The sequence below is a fragment of the Mollisia scopiformis genome (assembly GCF_001500285.1).
Source record: "Mollisia scopiformis unplaced genomic scaffold LY89scaffold_10, whole genome shotgun sequence".
NCBI lineage: Eukaryota > Fungi > Ascomycota > Leotiomycetes > Helotiales > Mollisiaceae > Mollisia > Mollisia scopiformis.
Genome location: NW_017263590.1, coordinates 597,012 through 618,155, shown reverse-complemented (window position 1 = coordinate 618,155; position 21,144 = coordinate 597,012). Strand labels below are relative to the sequence as shown.

General features: G+C 48.0%; 9 protein-coding genes across 9 annotated transcripts; 6 read left to right on the top strand and 3 right to left on the bottom strand.

Annotated features, from left to right (window-relative positions):
* Positions 1–480: 480 nt before the first annotated feature.
* On the bottom strand, positions 481–2,418 carry LY89DRAFT_781176 (metaphase-anaphase transition protein-like protein mlo2). Its single transcript, XM_018222457.1, has 3 exons — positions 2,232–2,418; positions 2,100–2,154; positions 481–2,049 (listed from the first exon to the last, which is right to left on the bottom strand). The coding sequence occupies exons 1-3, from the start codon at positions 2,348–2,350 to the stop codon at positions 592–594; spliced, it is 1,632 nt and encodes a 543-aa protein (XP_018072437.1). The 5' UTR covers positions 2,351–2,418; the 3' UTR covers positions 481–591.
* A 157-nt stretch (positions 2,419–2,575) lies between these two features.
* Positions 2,576–5,519, top strand: LY89DRAFT_614558 (MCM-domain-containing protein). The gene is made up of 3 exons (XM_018210688.1): positions 2,576–2,678; positions 2,756–5,090; positions 5,136–5,519. The coding sequence occupies exons 1-3, from the start codon at positions 2,674–2,676 to the stop codon at positions 5,397–5,399; spliced, it is 2,604 nt and encodes an 867-aa protein (XP_018072436.1). The 5' UTR covers positions 2,576–2,673; the 3' UTR covers positions 5,400–5,519.
* Positions 5,520–7,233: 1,714 nt separating this feature from the next.
* LY89DRAFT_696500 (MFS general substrate transporter) lies at positions 7,234–9,210 on the top strand (the record flags this gene model as incomplete). The annotated part of the gene is made up of 6 exons (XM_018216843.1): positions 7,234–7,257; positions 7,325–7,561; positions 7,612–7,841; positions 7,892–8,018; positions 8,069–8,836; positions 8,896–9,210. 6 exons carry the CDS (start codon positions 7,234–7,236, stop codon positions 9,208–9,210), a joined length of 1,701 nt encoding a protein of 566 aa, XP_018072435.1.
* Positions 9,211–10,660: 1,450 nt separating this feature from the next.
* Positions 10,661–11,440, top strand: LY89DRAFT_583572 (NAD(P)-binding protein; the record flags this gene model as incomplete). Its single annotated transcript, XM_018209221.1, has 1 exon — positions 10,661–11,440. One exon carries the CDS (start codon positions 10,661–10,663, stop codon positions 11,438–11,440), a length of 780 nt encoding a protein of 259 aa, XP_018072434.1.
* Positions 11,441–11,506: 66 nt separating this feature from the next.
* Positions 11,507–14,632, bottom strand: LY89DRAFT_781173 (uncharacterized protein; the record flags this gene model as incomplete). The annotated part of the gene is made up of 9 exons (XM_018222456.1): positions 14,223–14,632; positions 13,756–14,080; positions 13,473–13,698; positions 13,392–13,423; positions 13,144–13,344; positions 12,852–13,082; positions 11,684–12,685; positions 11,551–11,631; positions 11,507–11,518 (listed from the first exon to the last, which is right to left on the bottom strand). The coding sequence occupies exons 1-9, from the start codon at positions 14,336–14,338 to the stop codon at positions 11,507–11,509; spliced, it is 2,226 nt and encodes a 741-aa protein (XP_018072433.1). The 5' UTR covers positions 14,339–14,632.
* Positions 14,633–15,023: 391 nt separating this feature from the next.
* On the top strand, positions 15,024–15,547 carry LY89DRAFT_583698 (uncharacterized protein; the record flags this gene model as incomplete). Its single annotated transcript, XM_018209228.1, has 2 exons — positions 15,024–15,120; positions 15,171–15,547. 2 exons carry the CDS (start codon positions 15,024–15,026, stop codon positions 15,545–15,547), a joined length of 474 nt encoding a protein of 157 aa, XP_018072432.1.
* A 378-nt stretch (positions 15,548–15,925) lies between these two features.
* On the top strand, positions 15,926–17,318 carry LY89DRAFT_696498 (uncharacterized protein; the record flags this gene model as incomplete). The annotated part of the gene is made up of 2 exons (XM_018216842.1): positions 15,926–16,177; positions 16,233–17,318. The coding sequence occupies 2 exons, from the start codon at positions 15,926–15,928 to the stop codon at positions 17,316–17,318; spliced, it is 1,338 nt and encodes a 445-aa protein (XP_018072431.1).
* Positions 17,319–18,124: 806 nt separating this feature from the next.
* On the top strand, positions 18,125–19,758 carry LY89DRAFT_36969 (uncharacterized protein). Its single transcript, XM_018207052.1, has 5 exons — positions 18,125–18,381; positions 18,459–18,968; positions 19,021–19,155; positions 19,216–19,419; positions 19,481–19,758. The coding sequence occupies exons 1-4, from the start codon at positions 18,325–18,327 to the stop codon at positions 19,372–19,374; spliced, it is 861 nt and encodes a 286-aa protein (XP_018072430.1). The 5' UTR covers positions 18,125–18,324; the 3' UTR covers positions 19,375–19,419; positions 19,481–19,758.
* Positions 19,464–20,804, bottom strand: LY89DRAFT_732768 (Aldo/keto reductase; the record flags this gene model as incomplete). Its single annotated transcript, XM_018219729.1, has 5 exons — positions 19,464–19,802; positions 19,877–20,032; positions 20,088–20,447; positions 20,519–20,669; positions 20,734–20,804. The coding sequence occupies 5 exons, from the start codon at positions 20,802–20,804 to the stop codon at positions 19,464–19,466; spliced, it is 1,077 nt and encodes a 358-aa protein (XP_018072429.1).
* Positions 20,805–21,144: the final 340 nt, after the last annotated feature.

Genomic DNA, 21,144 nt, shown 5'->3' with positions numbered 1-21,144 from the left:
TATTGTGGATATATTGCGGGCTGCTTTGTCCCGAGGTTGAAGAACCCGAGAGTGGGATGTAAATCAAGGGACAAGGACTTCCAAATGCACTGCATCTTGGGGCTCAATTGGCAAAGTTCTCGGCAATAGTACAATCCTAAACAAATGAAGGTTCTGTGGTGGTTTGAGAGATATACTTTCCCACTGGGCCAAGCGAGAAGAATTCGCCTCGGGAGATTGTTCGCTCTTTCCTTTGACATAGAGGCTGCTTCTATGATTCCGCTCTGGCTCAGTAGCTTCCGCTCCTCTCCACCTGGAGCGAATGTCCTAGGTACTTGTTTGACGATGACTTGTACTTGCTAATACAACGTCTTGGAGACTTGGCCCTTTGAGGACAGACATTGAACATAAGTTCGACTAGGTTTGCAGATATACTTGTATATACATAGTTGTGTTTATTAGTTGGGTCTCACAATACAGGATGCTCTTGAGAAAGATTGAGTATTTTCGACAAATCTCAAGCACGCCGGCTTGGTAGTAGTGTGCCGTGTCATCATGTTTTTACTTTACATCAAATACAGCCGTTATTTGAAGGAGGGAAAAAGGAAGCTCTCAGTACCCTCCTTGCTCCCTTCGTTGATCTTCGTCTTTCTTCGAAGTCTTAGCATCCTCGCCTGCCGCCTTGATAGCTTCATCATCACCTCTCATCTTCGCGAAATGAGCCTTGATATCTTCCGCACTGATGGCTTTGCCCGTTCCTGCGAACTGCTGAAACAAAGGCTTCAGTTTGTCCTTCAATTGCTGGAATGCCATGACGCCCTCAATTGCTCTAACACGATCGACATTCTTCAATGCACTCTCACCCCGTTCGTAGATACTACCACTTCCGACTGTGCTGCCGCCGGCTTCTTCCTCACTGCCTGATAAAGTAGGCTCGTAGTTGATCTCTTCCTCGATAAGTTGATCGTGGGGTTTCAAGAGAGGGAAACAATCTGGGCATTTGCAGAGGTGATCTCGGAAATCTGCCTTGAAGAAGAGAGACATTTGTCCTTCTGGGGTAGGTGGTAGAGTTTCAAGCTTGCAGGCAGCATTCTCTGCGGCCTTCGTCACTAGTAGAGTCTTTGTTGGAAGTGCTGTTGTGGCATTTGCTGGTTCTGGTGCTGAAGCCTCAGTTGGCAGATCGCTCTTGACTCTCTTTGATCTGTCGGACGCAACAGACTCTTCGTCATCCTCAGCTTTGCGCTTCTTGGGTGGTGCTAGATGTGATGCGATCACTTCTTGGGTCATTGCAAGAAGTCCTCTTTCCGGAGAAGGGGCTGCACTTCGTTTGAAGACTGGTGCTAGAAACCCAGGGCCACCACCGTATCGCTTGATCCAAGGATTTGCATCTACACACTTATAGCAGATGAAGCCTTCGAAGTCGTCTTCGTGTGGAAAGCCAGGTGGAAGAGGTGGATTGTCATCTTCGTCTTCCTCCATTACTTCTGGTGCTGCCTCTGCATTTGCTTCATCAACCACGTTCTCTGCGACCTCCGTAATAGATGTCAATAAACCAGTATGCTGTGTCTTCTTCACATCATTCTTTTGGCTGGCCGTCTCGAACCAATCTGGACCCAATCCAACGACGCAGCCTGGATGCCACCAATCTTCGCCACATCCTCCGGTCTCAGCAGTCCCAAGCCCTAAACATTGGAACATAGTACCCTTCTGCTGGTGAGGATCGTAGTCGCATTCACAACCACAGAAAGAGTTTCTAAAATTGTGGTTGTATTTATTGTCAGGCGCTGGCTCTTCAGAATGAACGCCACCCTTTGTATTCGTTTCAGGGTTCAACCGGATTGCGCATGGTGAGGTGGCAGGCAGACGCGTCGTTCCACAATCGCAAACAAAGTTTCTTTTGTTGAAGAGCTCAACCAAAGTGTGTTCGCCGTGACATTGAATGGAGCAAGAATAACAAACGCCAGCGGGAGTGTACGGGTCGGAAGGATTCGAGGGTGGTGGATTGCATGTCAGGCAAGAAAATAGAACTTGTCGGAGTTTGCCTATAGTCTTTGTGCAATTCTCGAATTTCTGGATATACAGTAAGCAACTGTGGAGGGTAAAGATGGCTATCGCCTCACATATGGTAGAGCTTCTCGCGCGTCTGCCTCAAGTTGCAGCTGGCTATCGATGAATCTGAGGGAACTTATTCAGCATCATTTTCAAGATTTATACGCGATTACACGGAATGTAGGCATCTAGAGCAAACATACTCAGCTGCTGTTTGAGAGTCGTCGGACTTCTGGGAGAAGCTCTGGCTTCGGGATGGAATACTTGTTTGACTGCTTGGGAGCTCGCTGAAACTCGAGCCTGGCACTGGTGGCGGATCCATACTGTTCGAGTGAGATGCTGGATGTGTTGTGGAAAGTCCTTCGTGATGTGAGTGTTTGTAGAATGGACTGGACGCGATGTGATATTCAGCCTCGAGCTCGGCTGTCGAGGCTGCTAAAGCGAGAAACCACTTAACGCGTCCGCCAATTTAGGATTAGCGTAATCACGTCGCGGTTTCCACTTTACGCGCTCTTTGCACAGGGCATGATTTTACTCCCCTCCTTTCCAGTCGACATCAGCGCTTCCATCAATTCCTCTCTCTCTCGTATCCTCAGCTTCAATTCCACTCAAGCACGACAGCAAATTCAGAATTATTTTGAAGATATGAGGTATGCCCATAAATACTTTCCCTCTGCTTTTTGAAACCGCCAACCCCTATTTATTGACAACTGCTGATTGCAAGAAGTTCTCCTTTACGACCCAATATGTCTTCTGCCAATCGCGGTCTGACCGGCGGTAGAACTGGTCGCAAACGCTCCAGAGAACCTGAAGATGACGCGACAGGACTTGCTGCATCTTCTCCTGCTGGAGACATTGGTTCTTCACCTCCTATGTACCCTATGCAGCATGGAGGAGACGACGACGACGACGTGGAGGAAGATGTCGAACTCGACATTGACGACGCAGACGAGATGGCTGAAGATGAAGATGGAATCGACCTCTTCGCAAACAACTTTGAACGCGATTACAAGTCTCGCGAGGACGACAGATACGATGACAGAGACATCGATGATGAGGGCGACTATGGTGATCTCGATGTCGCAGAACGACGCAAACTCGAAGCCCGCCTGAATCGCCGAGATCGTGAGCTGGCTCGCCAACGAAGAATGCCTGCAGCCTTCCTTCAAGATGAAGATGATGAAGGAGACCTTGATCTCACCGCACAACCTCGAAGACGTCGCCATCACTATGATGAGGACGAGGATGAGGACATGCAAGACGACATCATGGAAGAGGAACTATCTCTTGAGACCTTAAATGATATCAAAGCATCTAGTTTGGTCGAATGGGTATCTCAACAAGCAGTCCAGAGAACCATCAAACGAGAATTTAAGGCTTTCTTGACTGAATATACCGACGAAAATGGTGTCTCGGTGTACGGAAGTCGCATTCGAACACTTGGAGAAGTCAACGCAGAGTCTCTGGAAGTCTCATATGACCATCTCTCCTCGTCCAAGGCTATTCTTGCCTATTTCTTGGCGAATGCTCCTGGAGAGATCCTCAAGCTTTTCGACGAAGTTGCTATGGAAGTCACCCTTCTGCATTACCCTGATTACGAGCGGATCCACTCGGAGATTCACGTTCGTATTTCCGACTTGCCTGTCCACTACACTCTTCGTCAGTTGCGTCAAACTCACTTGAACTGCTTGGTTCGAGTAAGTGGTGTTGTGACCCGACGAAGTGGTGTCTTTCCCCAACTGAAATATGTCATGTTTGACTGCAACAAGTGCGGTACTAGACTTGGTCCTTTCCAACAAGAATCGAATGTTGAGGTGAAGATCTCTTATTGCCAGAATTGCCAGTCCCGTGGCCCGTTCAATCTCAATTCAGAGAAAACAGTTTACCGCAACTATCAGAAGCTCACCCTACAAGAATCACCTGGCACAGTTCCCGCTGGTCGCCTTCCCCGCCATCGCGAGGTCATCCTCCTTTGGGATCTTATTGATAGAGCTAAGCCTGGAGAGGAGATCGAGGTCACTGGTGTTTACCGCAACAACTACGATGCTCAGCTCAATAACAAGAATGGTTTCCCAGTCTTCGCCACAATTCTCGAAGCCAACAACGTGGTCAAAGCTCATGACCAGCTTGCAGGCTTCAGACTCACCGAAGAAGACGAACAACAAATCAGAAGTTTGTCTCGCGACCCTCAGATTGTTGATAAGATCATCAATTCTATGGCTCCTAGTATCTACGGACACACTGATATCAAAACTGCTGTTGCACTATCGCTTTTTGGTGGTGTAGCAAAGGACAGACAAGGCAAGCATCACATTCGTGGTGATATCAACGTACTTCTTCTTGGAGACCCTGGAACTGCCAAGTCACAAGTCTTAAAGTATGTTGAAAAGACTGCTCATCGTGCTGTCTTTGCCACTGGTCAAGGTGCTAGTGCTGTTGGTTTGACTGCAAGTGTCCGTAAAGATCCGTTGACCAGCGAGTGGACTCTGGAGGGTGGTGCTTTGGTGCTAGCAGACCGGGGAACATGCCTTATCGACGAGTTCGACAAGATGAACGACCAGGATCGAACCTCCATCCACGAAGCTATGGAACAACAAACCATCTCCATTTCAAAAGCTGGTATCGTCACCACTCTTCAGGCGCGTTGTGGTATCATTGCCGCGGCCAATCCTATCGGAGGTCGATACAACTCTACCATTCCTTTCTCTCAGAACGTGGAGCTTACAGAACCTATTCTCTCACGTTTCGATATCCTCTGTGTTGTTCGAGATACTGTCGACCCTACCGAAGATGAGCGCCTTGCTCGATTTGTTGTCGGCTCACATGGCCGTTCTCATCCATCTCAGGCAGGCGAAACTCAAAATACAATGGATGTTGATCAGGAAGCAGCAGCCGAGCAAAAGAAGGAAGGTGAAATTCCACAAGAGCTACTTCGAAAGTATATCATGTATGGACGAGAGCGTTGCAGCCCTAAGCTCTACAACATCGACGAAGAGAAGGTGTCAAAACTCTTCGCTGATATGAGAAGAGAGTCGTTAGCTACTGGTGCCTACCCGATCACTGTAAGTCTTTGCTCTGAGCCTCACATACCCAACTAACACAATTAGATTCGTCATCTCGAAGCCATTATGCGTATCAGTGAGGCATTCTGTCGAATGCGCCTTTCTGAATATGTTTCCGCTCAAGATGTTGATCGTGCCATTGCTGTTACAATCGACTCGTTTGTTGGCAGTCAGAAAATCAGCTGCAAGAAGGCCCTTGCGCGTGCGTTTGCCAAGTACACGCTGGCTCGACCTGGTGGTGGTAAGAAGGGAGGAGTGTCAAGGAACTTGGAGCGTTCGAATAGAGCAGCTACGGCAACAATGGCATAGACGTGGATCGTTTGTTGGACTATGGAGTTATGGATACATACCTTGTTTATATGACCTGCTTGCATTGTACGGTTTGCAATTGCTACGATAATGAAACTACCTGCTTTGTACATTTTAAAGTCCTTGTGATGTTTCCAGGATGGACTGCGTTCTTTCGGATTTCTCTGTGACTTCTTGTGTTATTTCTACAGCTTCGTGCCTTTCAAGCTCAGACCCAAGATCTAGGCATCCATGAAAGAAAATCAAGCTGCTTCATATTTTCCTCATGTTGGAGATAATTACATGCTGCGTTCCTCCTACAACGGTGATGCTTGCACAACTGTTCATACCTCTTGATGTGTAATTTTTCTCATGCCTGAGGCTGGGCTTGTCTGCTTTGCGTGTCCTACAGTCGGCTCTCTGCTTATAGCAAGTGGTGGAGTGCACTTGCCTTCCAACCCTGAGACCAATATCCTCATTTGCAACAAAACTTCAGAAGCATGCTTTCTCGAACCAGTCAGTACGCCTTCCAAGCATTGCGCTCGTGCTTGATGTTTTCCAACTAAAATGTCTCAAGCCTTTGGAATATTGGAGCACACGAGCAACTGGTGCAACTCGAAACCCCTAGTCGCTTTACTCTATAGCCAATGGTTGCATGGAGAGTGCAATAGGGCGCAAGAAAGATTATCCGCTCCCTTGGTTAACCACAACCCCGCCTTGACTTCCAACATGAACGTGATGCATATCTTGTGCCAAATCCAGCCACAAGTCCGACCAAAGTGACATATGTTATGTTGGCTTTCAGAAAGTCTCTGCTGGAAGCTGAGAAAGTTAGATTGTATTCCTCGGCAGATAGTCTCGGCATTTCGCTGATTGTGTTGCAAGTACATGTTCACAACTTCTCGCGCTTCTCGAACTTCTCGAACTTCTCGGAGTCCTGCATTGGCATGCTGTAGTTCCACGCCAAAAATTCTCCTGGGGCCTTGCATGCGTCGCACGAGCAATGTAATGCATGTCACGGAGCCTCAATCTCGTCATCGTCGCATTGTTCGCCTTTCACTTTTCCATCGTAGTCGCATTGTCTTCGAGATCTAGAAGTTCCTGGAGCCTAGACTTCTTCGTGCGGGGTAAACTCCTCCCCCGGAAAACCCCCCGGTCTGCATCAAATTACTACCAATTTAGTCAAGTTTCGAAACATTACCAAAGGTAGACCTCTTCTAGGCCGTCCGTGGCTTGTCAAACAGCTGTCAAGCGTTCTCAGCTTTCAATTCATCGACAAGGACAGCGCTGTCTCGCGTCAAATCTCCATGGCTTTTCCCCGTAACCTTACCCCAAGCTCCACCAAGCGAAAAGCGCGGGGACCGATGCAACGTCAGGGGTTAACCTAAAGCTCAGGTTCAGCCCCGTCCACTTAAATGATTAAATGATTAAATACGCATCTAGCTAACTAAGTCTGTCCCATCTCACCAACATGGATCTCATATCGACAGGGGGAACAATCGTGGCTGCGTGCAAATGACAGGCTAGCACGTCTCTCCGAGAACAGATAGCCGCAAAAGACCAATGAGGAAAATGCCGTGCAGCGTTCCCGCGCCCAGCCACGAGTAAGTGCTTATCAGACTTCACGCAGGTTCTGGGGTTGGAGGCTAGGCTAGGTCCGCAGGATTCAGCACCGTCGGGGACATGGGTTACACATGGCTCTGGGCCACTTCGGGTGGGTGTGAGTAACTTGGGTTAAATACTGAGATCGTCCTCCGGTTCCGAACCATAAAGCTGGGTCACCTTCACTCTCTTGACTATTTGATTGTCGAAGGAACAACTCTGATCCCAAGACTCGACTTTGACTACAGCCAAGATGGATCAAAACCTGGATGCAAGAGTATGAAACCCTATCCATATGTTTTTCCATTTCAGACAGGATCGATGCTGACCATTCTTTTCACTAGGCTCTTCGAGAGCTCGAGCAGGAGCTACACACGGAGATTTACCCAGGAACGGAGATCATGACAGATGTTGGCACACACCACTTCGTGAAGGCGGCTGCTGGACAGCATTCGGTTTTGGTCCCGCAGCCCAGTGACGACCAACATGACCCGCTGAATTGGAGTCCCTGGTGGAAAGCATCTGCTATGATCTGCGCAACTCTCGTTTCCTTCTCGCAAGGCTTTGGTCCTTTGGCTCTTGTTCGTATCCCAAAAATTCCTAAGACCAGACATGTGCTAAGAATGAACAGGCCCCTATGTTTGGTGACTACATCGAAGCATTCGATTCGAATTTGACAGACGTGGTTCAGTTCACTGGTGTTGCCATTCTCGTGCTCGGCTTCAGCAATTTCATTTGGGTGCCTTTACAAACTTGTTTCGGAAGACGACCAGTCCTGATTGCCTCGACTCTGATCTGCTTCGGTAGCAGTATTTGGCGAGCCAAAGCAAATTCGTACAACAGTTTCATGGGAGCTTGCGTGTATGTACCACCAGATCGGAAAATACAACCCAGCTAACACGACATCATAGCCTGAATGGAATCGGTGCAGGACCAGCTGAAACTGCTCAGCCTACCATCATTGCCGATATCATCTTTCTTCACGATCGTGGGAAGTACCAAACTCTGTACTTCGCATTCTACTTTGGCTCGCTTATGGTAACACCCTACCCCTATTTCAGCCGCAGAGCAACATCTGACAAACACAGGTCGGTCCGATCATCTCAGGTCCAATGGCACAAAACGTCGGATGGCGCAATTTCTGGTGGTTCAATACTGCGCTTCTGGGTTTCACAACCATCTGCTGCATCTTCCTCTTTCCGGAAACGAAATTCAACCGCTCCTTCATGCCACAAAATAGCCTCGTATCAGGTTCTCCACCACTAAAAGGCTCGACAGAAGAAGTCGAAACTACCCAACATCCAATCTCTACCGCGGCCACCGACCACGCAGACCCCGAAAAGACCGCCCCTATCCAATCAAAGTCCAACGGCGCAGGAAACAACGGACTCACGCACGTCCACACGCACGACGATCCCTGGCTAGGCCGGGGCACGCCCTCCAAGCAGCAATGGAAGCTCTTCCAACCCTACGAAGGCAACTTCCTGATGGAGCTCCTCCTGCCCTGGAAACTGCTCTTCTTCCCCATCGTCGACTTCTCCGCCTTCGTGGTGTCCTGGTCCGCGTCCTCGTTCTTGACGCTGAACTTGACGCAGAGTCAGGTTTTTGCTAACCCGCCTTATAATTATAATTCAACGACGATTGGGTTCTTTAATTTTGCTATCTTGATTGGGGCCATGATTGGGTTGTTTACTGCGGGTCCCCTGAGTGATGCGATTGCGGCGAGGTTGACGAAGAGGAATAAGGGGATTCGAGAGCCGGAGATGAGATTGGTGGCTATGATTCCGTACGTGATACTCATGATTATCGGGAACGTCGTGGTTGCGGTAGGATATGAGCATCAATGGGATTGGAAGGTCTGTCCCTCTCCTCCCCTTTTTTCATCTTAGCGAGCAGCAACTGATCATGTAAAAAGGTCATCGTGATTATCGGCTATGCATGTGCCGGTATCCAAGTCGCGGCTCTGCCGTCCATATCTTCGACCTACAGCATCGATTCCTACAAACCGGTCGCTGGCTCGATCTTCGTGGCGATCACGGTTAATAAGAATGTCTGGGGTTACGGCTTCAGCAAGTTCATCACGCCGTGGATCATCAAGAGCGGGTATATCCCGCCGATCATGACGAACATGAGTTTGATTACCTTGTGGTGCTTGACGGGGATTATTTTCTGGTTCTTTGGCAAGACGTTTAGGAAGTGGACCAGGAATTCGAAGGTTCATAGTATGTGAGGATGAGGAGGTATTGTGGGGATGTTGGAAAGGAGTGGATGAGGGAAGAAGTTGATAGACTCACTACGCAAATGACGATGATTGGAAATACCAATGTGTTCTGTTCCGAGCTCACTACCTTATTAATTCGGGACTTTAAGTCATTCTCGGTACAGTCATCACACAGTTAGTATAGCAGCAGAGAGTGAATCAACCTTGGTCGTACCCAAATCGAGGTAGAGCCCCGTGCATCCGCTATCCACCTTTCGTGGAAGTTCACGATCTTAAATCGAGGAAAGAAGTAACTCCTCTACATCTGAACAGCTTATAACCACGTTTCCCTTCAAACGGTACTTCGTTTTCCTATCCCTCAAAATCAAAACATCCACCTCCCTCCATCCCGTCGCTCAAGTCCCTTTACCTCACATGCACCCTTAAACCTCCCTTCACCCACCCACACCTTATAGCCCCCCAATAATCATTTCCCCACCCCCCAAGAAATTAGCAAGTCGCGACGGCACAAATGGATTTAAGAGACAGCAATCCGGCCCGAAGAGCGACTTAACAGCCGGAGTAGGAGTACCTCCGAAAAGAGGCCGCTAAGGATAAACAATTGGTTTTCGCCCTTGTACTAAATAAGCAATCTATCCGTGTCCCGTCTCGGCATGGTGGGTTGGTAATGTTTTGTCGTTTTGGTATGTAGAGTCTTTGAATCTTTTTTTTTTTTGGTTCTATTTTCGCTGATTGGGGGGAGGTATTGGGTAAGCGAGGGAAGGCGAGGGGAGACGAGGGTGAAGGTGAGAGGATGGATGGATGGATGGTTTGAGGGGCGAGTTGGGTGATGGAGGTGGTGGGTTTATGTGGATTTATGCAGGTAAGTAAGGAGGAGATGGTTGTGGTTATTCGGATTTGGACCGTCACCTAGAACACCTACCCCTTAACACCACGGAGCCAACATGATTTACTAACCAAGCTTTAAACTCATCAACAACTCCACCTCCACAAAACCAGCAACAGAACATCAATCAAGATCCACAAAACAAGACTGACAAAGCATCCCTCCCTCCGCTCCGTGGCTTTAAGGCCCAACACACCATCTCATTGGCTCAGCTAGCGAATACGCGATACGGCTGTAAACTCCGCGCTCGAGAAGAGATCAACATCACCGTCGAGATTCCTAACACGACACGTTCTTAAAGACTGCAAACTTCGTTCTTGGAATGCAGTAAAGTCCGTTGTTTGGGTGTTTGTTGTTGTAGAAGATGCAGAGGGGAAGGGGATAACGGGGTTTGGGGATGGTGATAGATGGGCAGGAGAGGTATAAGTATGCCTCGAGAGAAGACTTTAGGGAGGGTCTCCTCAGACTCAGAGATTCATACCACATTCAGAGCTTTCCTTTGACCGATTCTTCGAAATATTCTAAAACCAAAAACCCAACTGCTCAACAAGTCACCAAGACACCCAAGCAACAATGACAGCCAACATCGACACCATCCTTCTCCTCGGGGCCACCTCTGGCATCGGCGAAGCCTTCGCCCGCTACTTCCACGGCAAAGGCAAGCGCGTCATCGCCGCTGGTCGCCGCCTCGAACGTCTCGACGCCCTGAAATCCGAGCTCAAGGGTCTCGAAACCTTCCAAATGGACGTCGAAGACATTCCCGCCATCGAACCCAAACTCAACGAGCTGTTCAAAACATACCCGGACCTCGATAGCGTGTTCGTCATCGCAGGTATCATGACGATGGGGCAGTTCAAGGATCCGTCGACTACCAGCACAAAGGGGATTGTGAGTGAGGTAACGACGAATCTGATTGCGCCGATGGTTATTGCAAGGACTGTGGTGCCGCATCTTTTGAGCTTGAAGAGGCCCACGACGTTCATTACTGTTACGTCTGGATTGGCGTACATGCCGCTCCCATTCTTCCCGGTCTATAACGCGACGAAGGCTGGTGTGCACAATTTCACGGTTGTGCTGCGCACCCAGCTTACTGGGACGAATGTCAATGTGATTGAAGTTGCGCCGCCGTATGTCGCTACGGATCTAGATGTCAAGTTTAGGGAAGAGCAGAATAAGATGCAGGGCGGGAAGGGACATCCTCCGATGCCGCTGAAGGAGTATATGGATGTTACGACTAAGCAATTGGAGGAGGGGAAGGATAAGGAGCTGGCGACTGGGTTTTCTGCCATGGGTGTGTCGGCTTGGAGAGGTGCTTTTCAGCCGTTGTTGGACCAGTTTGGGTTTGCGGGCTAGGCTGGAGGAGCGATGTAGAAGAGTTGCCTTTTGGTAGGGTTTTGGACTGCTTCTTGGCCGATGTAGCTAAGATATGGACTGTCGTTTTTTTCTGTGTTTGGTTCCGGTACCTGTTGTTGCTGTTGCTGAATATCGTTTGTGAAGTCATGGTCTGGTTGAGTTTGACCGGCCATGAATTGATCCCAAATGTCCTACTCTAATTGTCAGCTGGATTTCTTCACAGTTCGGATGATGGTTACGTACCCAGTTGAAGTCTGCTGTTGACAAGTCCGTGCTCATGGTATCGATAAACGATTCTCCCATAACCGTATCAGGTTGATCCCGCAGACAGCATCCAAGTCCAAACTGATCCGTGAAGTAAGGACTATAACGCAAAGAATCGACATTTGGATTCTGTGCTGATGCCGAAACGGCAGGCGTTGAGTTCGTATCACTATTAGCACTAGGTATCAGATCCTCCCATTTCTTAGTTGACAACTTTGCCAAGACTCCTGTCAGGACCTTGACTGCACGTCGAGCGTCTGGGCAATCGTCAATGATCTCCTGCCAGATATCTCGGGACCTCTTGATAGCGTTGAGCTTGTCAATCTCGTTGATGATACACTCTGGTACATCTGGTCGTCCGGCCGTTCCTCGAATGCTCATCAAATCCAAGCACAAGATCATGGCTGCGAGGAGAAAGTCGTTGTTTGTGATAGAGAAATTATACCATTTGAACTTCCCGAGACATCCCCCTGGCTTTGAAGCTTGGTGCATGGAGACTTGGTGTTCCAGAAGAGTAAGTGCTGACATAACAGAAGTCTTTCGCGAGTAATACCACGTATTCTTGTCAGTTGAAGTTGGAACACCGTCCCAATACTTTCTGTGCAGCAGACATACTGCTTTGTTGTAAAACAGCTGAATGATGTATTTCTCCATGACCCGTCCTGGAGCATCATTCTGCATCTCTTCCAGAGTGCCTAGCAGCAGATGAGGCGGTATCATTTCTCGTAGATTTAGCAGCGCCATGTCGATTTTCAGTACATCTTCATAGGGTTGGGGTTCAAGGAGATGCACAAATTCGATAACTCGTCCGTATGCGCGCATTAAGTGCCATTTAAAGACTTGATATGAGACTTGCGTGTCCTCAGTTAACGGTCGAGCAGGTGGCAATTCCGTCATGTCTTCGTATAACTCATGCTCGTGGAGATTTCGGGGTGGGAGTGTGTCGCCTTCAGCATATCTGATCGATTTGGGCAAGCCAACCTAATTCCAGTTAGGATAGATCAATCTCTGCAATCAGTATAGCCATAAAATGCAGATGATACATTGTGGACTTGTTGTTCGAGCTCTAAATTTGTCTCCAAAGAGATGTAACACATCTGGGCAAAGGGAGCATCGAAATAAAAAAATTAAACAGCAAGACACTCACATGTACCGAAAATAGCAGATCATGTTGACTGACGGCTGACCATACACGACGCCTCATTTCACCTTGAAAGACTGTAAGGTTCGGATGCTGGGACGGATCTCGATGATATCCTTGTTGTAAAGCGAGTCGGAACATGGTTCCCGATAGCACGTAGCTGCCCATGTTGCCATCTTTTTCTTCGGCGTACTCGATTTGAGAATACAAGTTCATTGTCTCGATCATGAATTCGACCTAGGCAGATTAATATGATCCTTGCCAGCGGCCGAGATGGACAAGGGCTTAGTTTACTTACAGGTTTGGTGATGTCGGAAACTATCAGACATTGGACTGTCCGGACACGATAAAGTTCAACCAAGGCTGGCGCAGTGCCTTCGTATTCAGGGGGGACTTCGTCTCCCCGAATCCATGATTGCATGGCTATGCAGTACATTGAATAAAGCATGCCAATCCAAATGATTTTCGTCTTCGAAGGATCAACCCAATGCTGGTTGTACTGATTATTGTTAATGAGAGAACATGGCAAAAATGAATATAATTTACCTGCTTCAGGAAGGTTGCCTTGTGAAGAACGTCTACAGTGGTTAGTGGTCAGACTCGCAAATTATTTAAAGAATAGCTCACATCGTGATGGAATTGCTGGATTATAATAATCAAAGAATCGCACCACGAGCTTGTCGGCTGCCTCTCTAATCGGCAAAGTTGCTAGAATGGTTGCTCTATCAGGTGGTTGAGTCAAGCCTGAGAATAAACCTGGCCGATGGGGTTTGGTAATAACAGGTTCTTCGAAACCGTTCGTGAATTCTATCTTGTCATTCTCTTCAATCCAAGCTTCCTTCATAGCTCCGAGCTAGACATCCGTGTGTCAGAGACAGCTTCGGGATTACAGACGTATCGGAGAACTCACATCGTTCAGGATAGCGTCCCAATGTGTACTTCTAGTGTCAGATGATATGCGTTGAGCACCAGTATGGCCGGGACTACCAGTCGAATTCGCGGGACTTGGATGATTTGCCGAATCCGTTTGGCTACCTCTATGCTCCGCATCATTCGAAATCATAGTCAATATTGAGTTTTCGAGACGGTTAAGTCTTTTCCGCATATCCTCGTCTGACCTTATACCAGCCTGGCCATACTTCTTCTCGGCCTTTTCGGCATACGTACATGAAGCAGCAGTAGCATCGCCTCGAACAATGCAGTTCTGGCACGGCTTCTCTCTGTTGCACTTCAATCTGCAAGGAAAAAAAGCAAGAAATTAGCTCAGTATAAGTGATAGAGCCCGAGGGTCGTGATTGACCAGCACCACGTGACCGATTGTCAGAATAAGGTACCTAGGTAAGGAGTTTTCAATGCATTATAGAAGTAAAGTCTTACTTTCGAACTCGACATGCTGTACAAGATAGAGGAATACGTCTCCGAGTCAGTCGATGTCCATTTGCTCGTTGTGGGCGCTTCGTTATGTCCGATGCTTGTTCGCCTTGGACTGTCATGACAGGCAACTTTGTTCAAATCGAAGCTCAGATATTGATGATAGAGGAGTAAGTTTCAGAATAAACAAATTGATTGGGTAACGGATAGAGAAAACCAAGAGCTGGGTAAGGTCGTGCAAGTCCAAGGTGAGATTGCCAGATGCGTGCACGTGAATAGAGTAGGTAATGCTGACAAATGTGACAAAACTTCGAACTCTCTCACACAGTGTCACACTCTGCTAACTGCCCACATGACAAGTCGTCTTGTTCAATACCACATTCTCTGCGCCACATGCATTGTGCATGATGATGAGGATGTCGGCCATGGTAGTCGACCTGAATTGAAAGGCATCAATATCATGTCAGCACTTGCTGATTATCTACCAATAAAGAAGCTGTATTCAAGCCGCCGGAACGGCGGAACCGGAGGAAAGTTCACAAGGCTGCAACATGCTGACCAACCCCTGCTCTAAAGAATCACGAATTTACGTCCAAGATTCCTTCGGATCTTGACATCTTCTCTTGACTACGTGCGCATTCTACCCCATGAGCCTCCTTGACCGTTACACTTCTTCGTGATTCCTGTGATATCAATTGGCATCTTGGCCACAAAGCATTGTTATCTCGATCACCCTGTGATTGATAATTAAGATCTCGGACGAGGCTGCAAGAACTTCGACAAATGTATAAGTCTGTGGGACACACGATGGCTGAGGCCGGCGACGACAATAGCGGCTCTCGCAGTGCGGATGGCGAACCGCCTCGAAAAAGAGTCAGGAAGGGAACCAAGAGTTGCTGGGAATGTAAGCTCCAAGAGCGCTTCCCAAGAAGAAGACCAACTGATTGGGTCCAGGCAAGCGTCGCAAAGTCAAATGCCAACTTTCTACGGAAGATGTACCTGTCTGTTCTGGATGTCTAACTCGAGGCACAACCTGTCTTAGCCAGGAGTATCCTGAGGAGAGAGACCCCTCAAGTGGAACGAATGTCGGCGAGAGACTTGGTCGAATTGAACAGGTTCTAGAGAAGCTAGTTGCAAAGATTGAGCAATACGAAGAGGAGGAGAACACAGCTCAAAAAATGTTAACACCAGATTCTTTGAGCAATAACGATGTTCCCACCCCGTATTCAGGGACGGCAAACTCTAATACGCAGACGGACACGGCACCATTCATGCATCTGTTTGACAGTTCTATGGTGAGGATTAATGTTCTCAAAGGACGCAAGGGCTAACTTCTTCAGATAAGTCGAGAGCCAGCTGTGCAATCTCAAGTCACTACCCCTGCAACACAATCATCCTTGACCAAAACAGCTTGTTGTACTAGGACACCCAAACTTGAACGAATTCGACAAGCTCTTTTGGAACTTTTACCAACTCAACGAGAATGTAATTTGATCTGCGAAGCGAGCAGTTCCTGGCTTCTTGTCCACGCACTCACAGCTCAGAACTCGAATTCAATATCTGCCACGGTGTTCAATCTTGCTGATGTGGCGAAAGAACATCCTACACGAATTGCCGGAGCTGTGCTTTACATCGCTGTCTGTTTGCAGCAACTCGACCCTCAGTTTGATACCTCACAATTGCGCATCTATCCCACCGTCGAAGCGCGAATGGATAAATGCGTCAACGTCGTTCAGGCTCTCATCACCTCGGACGATGAGCTTGTGAGCACAGTGATTGGACTTGAATGTTTGGTCCTCCAAGGAATATTCCACATTAATGCTGGAAATCCGCGACGTGCCTGGTTGACATTTAGGAGAGCTTTGAGTATCGGACAATTGATGGGCATCAACAAGCGAGAGTGCAGCATTAAAGGTGGCCCAGATATGTGGTATCAAATAGTTCAAGCTGACAGGTATTTGGTATGTGGAGCATCCATGATAGAACCTCGGACACAGTACTTACGCAACTTCGTAGGCTCTGCTGCTTGGCCTCCCGGCTGGATCAGAGGACGTGAGCTTCAGTGCCGAAGAAACCTTTGAAAATCCAGACGTCGACAAAGAACGGCTCTTTCTCAGGAAACTCTGCAATTTATCAGGTCGCATCATCGAGCGGAACCAGTCTGAGAATTCGAACGCATACGCCAACACGCAGGAAATTGATGAAGCTCTAGAAAAGCTCGCGAAATCCGTCCCGCCTGAATATTGGGATATCCCAGATGTCATCCCCAACGACCATTCTAAACAGGCAGCAATGATTTTTGATCGCGTCATGACCCAAATATGGTTCTTTCAAATCGAGGCGCTGACGCATCTACCCTTCATGCTTCGCGCTTCCAATGAGAGACGCTTCGATTATAGCAAATTCAGTTGCCTGAAAGCTTCGAGAGAGATGATGGCAAGGTATTTAGCCTTGAGGAAAGCGGAAAGTAAATCGTTCTGCTGCAAGGTCGTCGATTTCGGCGCACTGACTGCTTGTGTAACGCTTTTTCTTGGGCTTCTGGATCCCGTCAGCGGCACCGAAAGTCATTCAGAGAGGCAACAAAGAGAAAACGACAAAGCCTTAGTGCAGACGGTCTTAGAGTCTATGGAAGAGCTAGCGGAGAGAGGCAAAGATATTGTCGCAACTCAGAGCGTGAATGTGATCAAGTCACTTCTAGCAGTTGATGATGCTTCAGGAACTAACACGGGCAACCTCAAACTCACTATACCGTATTTTGGAACCATCAGTATAGTCCGACCTTCACGTGCACCTGATCCCACAACGAAGCCTCCATCTATTCCGCAGCAGCAACCACAGCGGCCGCAAAAACAGCAGCAGCAGCAACAGCAACAACCACTTGGCCCACATTTAATGTCTCAGACCTGGGGAAGTTATTCCCTTCCACCGGAATCACCTAGCCAGAATTCGATAAATCCTCCCATGGTCTCTTTCCAGAGCTCACAGTTTCCACCAGTTCTGCCAGATGCTCAGTCCATCTATGACTGGGCTTTACCTGAAGCAGATACGTTATTCTTCGACAGTTTGCTCAATACTGATATTGAAGGCAACTGGATCTTTTGATTTGTGACGTTCATATGCTATAGACAACACTTCGAGGAGTTCATGGAGCGGAAGATAGCTATAGACTCAACTCAGTCATACATACATGCGAGCCATCGCAAATAATGCTACCAAATAAAATGTGCAGCATAGAAGGCTAGTTCTTGACAAGCTAATATGCTACTTTCGAGTAGCTCTAAGTGCCCCAACACCCTCCATTTTGACACCATGTCAATTGTATACGAGTATACGAGTATACGAAGGTGTTGGTGAAAGAGTAATAAATATATGTCTGGGGACTAGCACTTTATTGGTCGCTACTGAACGTAAGTTGCCGTCATAAGCACCTCTATTGTCAGTCCACTGACGTTCAATTAGCACGAATATGACATACTTATCCTCCACTCGGCATCTAGCTTGTATGTGACGCTCATAGTCGTTTGCTTACATTTGGCCTGCAGCGGATGGTGAGCAGAATTCCATGGAATTTCTGTTCCGGGCTGGACATATCAACTTATCACTGTAATATAAGCACTACAGTATGGAGTGTCAACGTGTTTCCATACAATACACATCAATATCAATTCTCAGTGCTTCAGATTTCACCGCTCGACTCACATAGATGAAAGGCATGTCATCACGCTAGGCCATATATGGCTCTATGCCACGAGCTGCACTTACAGGGTGACTCTTGAAACAAGCATGTTCCTGACATTACCTATTCAAGACACTTTTGTATTGGCATGCAGGGCACGGACTTGATACTGCGCTCGCCGTCTATGGCCGCTCCGCTCATAAATGCCTTCAGTAGTCGGCCGTCGGTCACGTGGTGACGTTCAGTCAAAATGCGAGTTCGCTTGCTTGTTTGCGCGCTTTGCATCTCTTCCAAAATATTACTCTATAGTGTCATAGTTTATCGATTCTTACTACATTCTTAATGTGGTTTATATAGGACCTCCCACCTATGCTCAGTTAAGATGAAGGCTTCTAGCATTGCTTAACAAGCACTATTTTTCCTCGGGGCACTATGGTTGGAATTCCAAAGAGCAAAGGTTGCCAGCTCTGCAGGAGTCGAAGCGTCAAGGTGAGTCTGCCCACATCCGTGAAAATCGTCATTTACCTGCTCGTGTGCGGACTTGCTGATCGGTATCGTTATGCAAGTGTGACGAGACTCGGCCAAGCTGTTTGCAATGTACCAAAGGAGGCCGCGAATGCCCTGGCTATTCACGTGAAACGAAGTTTGTCGACGAAGCTCTACGTCTTCGGTGGAAAGTCTCTCAACCCTCTTCTGGCAAACCAACCTGCATAAAGACACGTGGTACTCTTAAGCCTCCTTCATTCAAATCAGGAAGTTTGGAACTGGCCCAGACTGTGTCTTGCTGCATTAGCGAGCTTTTCCCACTCCACCATATGACGTTGCAACTCTCAATTCTCGGTAGCTGGCTTTGGTATGTGCCAAAACGACTGGGAAACAACATGGTTCTCGATTCTGCTGCGAGAGCCCTATCATTGGCACATTTTGCCCGACTTTCAATGCAGGAAGCCGCAACGATTAATAGCTTAGAATCATACTCTCAAGCTTTGACTAGTCTCTCAAAAGCACTCAATCGGCCGGACACGAGATACTCCTCGGAGATCGTGGCCGCGACGATGCTTCTTGGGCTTTTTGAGGTATGTCTCCTATAGATTTTTCATATACGTGTGGGTTGACCATGCACCCCAGAGTTTTGTAGGCATGGAAAACACATCTTGGATCAAACACGCAGGTGGCACGGGAGCTTTGCTGCAAGTGCGAGGTGCCCACCTCCACGAATCTGAATTTGATTATTACATGTTCCTTGCATGCCGTGGTCCCATTGTAAGCATGATACAATACTTCGACTTTCACATGTAACGCTACTGACAGTCTTGCAATCAGATTTCAGGAGCTCTGATGTCTGGGACATCTTGCTATTTGGACAGTCCTGAATGGATGGCTCTCTCAGCCTACAACAGTAAACTCTTCCCGTCCAAGCGCAAATCGTTTCAACAATATGGACTGGATCCGAGACCAAATGAAAATGTTTTCGTAAGTTGAAGGTAGTTGAACATTGTAATATTTCTATCTCAAGTGTATGACAAGGTCAGTTCCCAATCCTACCTATGCATCTACAATTGAAATTCCAGCTAAAATCCGGTCACAGACTTTGCGACATAAGGCGCCTCCAACTTGTCGATCTCCTTTTTCGTCAAGGTCACCTTTGTTGCACCGACAATCTCATCAATGCGCTCCTTCGAATTCAAACCTACAATTGGATTCACGCCTTTGTGAAGGCACCAGGCTGCTGCGACTGTCGCCATCGAGAGGCTTCTCGCCTTTGCTACCTCTTCAACCGCCTTGACAATAGCTTCGTCAACTTTATTGTCTTTGTCGAATAGCCTGGCAAGGGTGGCATCATGCTCCTCTCGCAACGTATTGGGAGATCCCCATGGGCGCGCTAGGAGCCCGCGAGCATTGGGAGACCACTACGTGAGAGTGACAATCAGTATGGGAAACGAGACGGTTAGGACGCTCGCCAGAGGGGAGGGTATGGGCTTACAGGAATCAAACCAACGCCAGTGGCATTGCAGTACGGAATCATCTCTCGCTCCTCTTCACGGTAGAGCAAGTTGTAGTAGTTCTGCATGCTGATAAACTTGTGCCAGCCATGTTTCTCAGCTACATTCTGTAGAGCTTGGAACTCCCAAGTCGGCATCTACTCTGTATCAGCATATTTCATTGAACTCACGTTGCACTCTGGGGGATCATACAGAACTAGCGCCTAGGTAGCGAACCCACCCTTTCTCCACCACGTCGTTCAGTGCCTTCATAATCTCCTCTCTTGGCACGTCAGGGTTCATACGCTGGATCTGGAGGACGTCTACATATGTCCCAAGACGTTCCATGCTTGCTTGCACGGCGGCAAAGATGTGTTTTCGCGATAGTCCGACCCGGTTGACCATTTTTCCATCGTTGACGGATGCTGCATACACAGACAACTGCGACTCTCCTTTCTCGCTTGTTCCAAAGCGGCACTTGGTCATGATAACAAGATGCCCACGCGGAATCTTGTACGTTTCCATTGCTTTGGCAATAATCTCTTCGCTGCGGCCGTTTGAATAGAGATCCGCCTGCAAATGCGTTCGTCGGGTGAGAATCTCAGCCGAGGCAGCGAGCTGGTGGACCTGTCTCTTTGACATACTGTATCCCATGTGTTAATGCCGGCTTTGTACGCATGCTCTAACAAAGGCAGTGCCTCATCCTCTTCAAGTACCCACTTCACCCAGTCTTTGCTGCCGTAGCTCATGGCACCCAGAATGATTTTGGAGACTTTCAGGCCGGAGTTCCCTAATCTAAATTGCGGAGCTTTAAGTCAGCTGAAGATTGCAACAAGGCCCTTAGAACAGACGCACATACCGATCATATTCCATGCCGGTGCTCTCTGGCGCAATGAGCAAATCGCTCACATATCCGTGCTGCTTGGACATGGTGGCAGTAATTCAGCTGTTGTGATTGCAGCGCTTGCAGATACCCTTGTGAATGGGTATAGCTTTAGCTACTGTCGGGATGAGGTGTTATAGGGAAGGGAGCGGCTGTGTTTTATGCTTGAGATGCAACGGTGAGCATCCATGGGAAAATGAAACTAAATCAGAGGAAGGTCCGGAGGTAGGGGCAGTTAAAACCTATTCCCACTGCTCTATATGTCCGCTCTGATCCAGGTCATGCCGAGATTAACAAGATAAAATAGAATCTTAGAATGCTCGGCGAGCTCGTGCTATAGAGCCAAATATGGCAAGTTCGTATCATAAGGCCAAATTCGGCTTAGAA